General features: G+C 42.1%; 1 protein-coding gene across 1 annotated transcript in view; it reads left to right on the forward strand.

Moving 5' to 3' along the window:
• Positions 1 to 2,316, forward strand: part of Spag9 (sperm associated antigen 9) — a 116,492-nt gene that overhangs the window by 89,168 nt on the left and 25,008 nt on the right. The window contains exons 16-18 of the mRNA XM_013036727.1: positions 560 to 649; positions 1,097 to 1,264; positions 2,185 to 2,188. Coding sequence (XP_012892181.1) covers positions 560 to 649; positions 1,097 to 1,264; positions 2,185 to 2,188 — 262 coding nt within the window. The remainder of the gene's footprint in view (positions 1 to 559; positions 650 to 1,096; positions 1,265 to 2,184; positions 2,189 to 2,316) is intronic.

Genomic DNA, 2,316 nt, shown 5'->3' on the forward strand with positions numbered 1-2,316 from the left:
ATTAAGACCTTGTGCTTTCAAGGCAGGAACTCTACTACTTGAGTCTCTTCTCCAGCCTGGATATTTGCGCTCTCTCTCTCTCTCTCTCTCTCTCTCTCTCTGTGTGTGTGTGTGTGTGTGTGTGTGTGTGTGTGTGTGTGTGTGTCTTCTCCAGCCTGGATGTTTGCTCTGTGTGTGTGTGTGTGTATCTGTCGTCTCTCTGTGTCTGTGTGTGTCTGTGTTAAAGCCTTGAACTTGTGTGTGTGTTCAAGCCTTAAATGTCTGTGTCTGTGTTCAAGCCTTGAACTTGTGTGTGTGTTCAAGCCTTAAACTCAGATCCTGAACACTCTCTCTGAGCTTTTTTGCTCAAAGTTTGTGTTCTTACCACTTGAGCCACACCTTTACTTCCAGCTTTTTTTCTGTGCTGAATTGTATATAAGAGTCTCATGGACTTTCCTGCCTGGGCTGACTTTGAACCACAATCTTGAGTAGCTAGGATTACAGGATTACATGAGCCACTGCACCAGGCTTGAAATTTACTTTTGATGAGATTTACCAATGATATCTTTTCCATTGTTAGGTAACCAATGGTCAAGGGGAAAATAAGATGAAAAATTTACCTGTGCCTGTCTATCTCAGACCTCTTGATGAAAAAGATACATCCATGAAGGTAAGTTAATTGTAAAATTAAAGTGGATATTCCCCCAAACATGAGATTTTTTTTTTTTTTTTTTTTGCTTAAAAATGCTACTTAGGGCTGGGAAGGTGGCTCAGTGGTAGAGCGCTTGCCTTGCATGCCTGAGGCCCTGGGTTCGATTCCTCAGCACCACATAAACAGAAAAAGCCGGAAGTGGCACTGTGGCTCAAGTGGTAGAGTGCTAGCCTTGAGCTGAAGAGCTGAGGGATAGCACCCAGGCTAAGAGTTCAGGCCCCACGACTGGACCCCCCCCCAAAAAAAAATGCTACTTATATAGTGAGATTATGTAGCTATATAATATACTAAAAATCTTTATCCACTACCATTAGTTAGTTTAGAAAAGGTTGGAAATTCTAAATATTTTTAGAGAGAAGATGACAGTAACTTTGTTTTCTCCACTCCCACTCCCAACTTGAGAAGCTCTGGTGTGCTGTTGGAGTTAATTTATCTGGTGGGAAGACCAGAGATGGCGGTTCTGTTGTTGGAGCAAGTGTGTTTTACAAAGATGTTGCTGGTTTGGACACTGAAGGCAGTAAGCAGCGAAGTGCATCTCAGAGCAGCTTAGATAAGCTAGATCAAGAACTTAAGGTAAGTATATGATTTTTCTGGTTTAGATTCTATCCACTCTGCACTGGCTTACCTCCCCACTATCCTGTTAAAATCAATTTTATTAAGGAGTCAACTTAATCAAATATATATTTGAAATGACCATAGTTGAGTTTTGCTAAATATATACACTTTTGTAACCAACACTACCGAAAAGATATTTTTTTTTAAAATAACGTACTTTTATAATTGATCTGGTTTAACTACTACTTTAGTGTAGTTAAAATACTGATGCACAATTTACCCTTCCAAATAAACTAGAAATAAGCCGGGCACCTGTGGCATATACCTGTAATCCTAGCTACTCAGAAGGCTGAGATCTAAGGCTCATGGTTCTTTTTTTTTTTTTTTTTTGGGTCCGATCATAGGCCTGAACTCTGGGCCTGGGCGCTGTCTCTCAGCTCTTCAGCTCAAGGCTGGTTAACGCTCTACCACTTGAGCCACAGCACCACTTCTGGCTTTTTTCTTTTTGCTTATGTGGTGCTGAGGAATCAAACCCAGGACCTCAAGCATGCAAGGCAAGCGCTTTACCACTGAGCCACCTTCTCAGCCTAGGATCATGGTTCAAAGCCAGCCTGGGCAGGAGAGTCTGTGAGACTCCTATCCCCAGTTAACCACCAGAAAACCAGAAGTGGAGCTGTGGCTTGAGCTGAAGAGCTGAGGGACAGTGCCCAGGCCCAGAGTTTAAGCCCCCATGACCGACCAAAAAAACAAAAACACAAAACACTGGAAATAAATTTAAAATGGTATTATTGGGCTGGGTGTCTATAATCTCAGCTATGGTAAATGGAGATTGGGATGACTGAAATTTAAGGATAACCTGGAGAAAAGTTAGGAAGATACCACTACCTCAACAATCAAGCTGGGCATAATGGTATACTTTTGTGAGCTCTGCTGTGTAGGTAGGTAGGTAGGATGGTTGCAGTCTAGGTTGGTCCCAGTAAAAAATGTGAGACCCTACTTGATAAAAGGGGTATGGTGTGGCTTAAGTGGTAAAGAACCAGCTTAGAAGGTTCAAGGCCCTGATTTCAAAC

This window comes from Dipodomys ordii, unplaced genomic scaffold (assembly GCF_000151885.1).
Source record: "Dipodomys ordii isolate 6190 unplaced genomic scaffold, Dord_2.0 Scaffold7, whole genome shotgun sequence".
In the NCBI taxonomy this organism is placed as follows: domain Eukaryota; kingdom Metazoa; phylum Chordata; class Mammalia; order Rodentia; family Heteromyidae; genus Dipodomys; species Dipodomys ordii.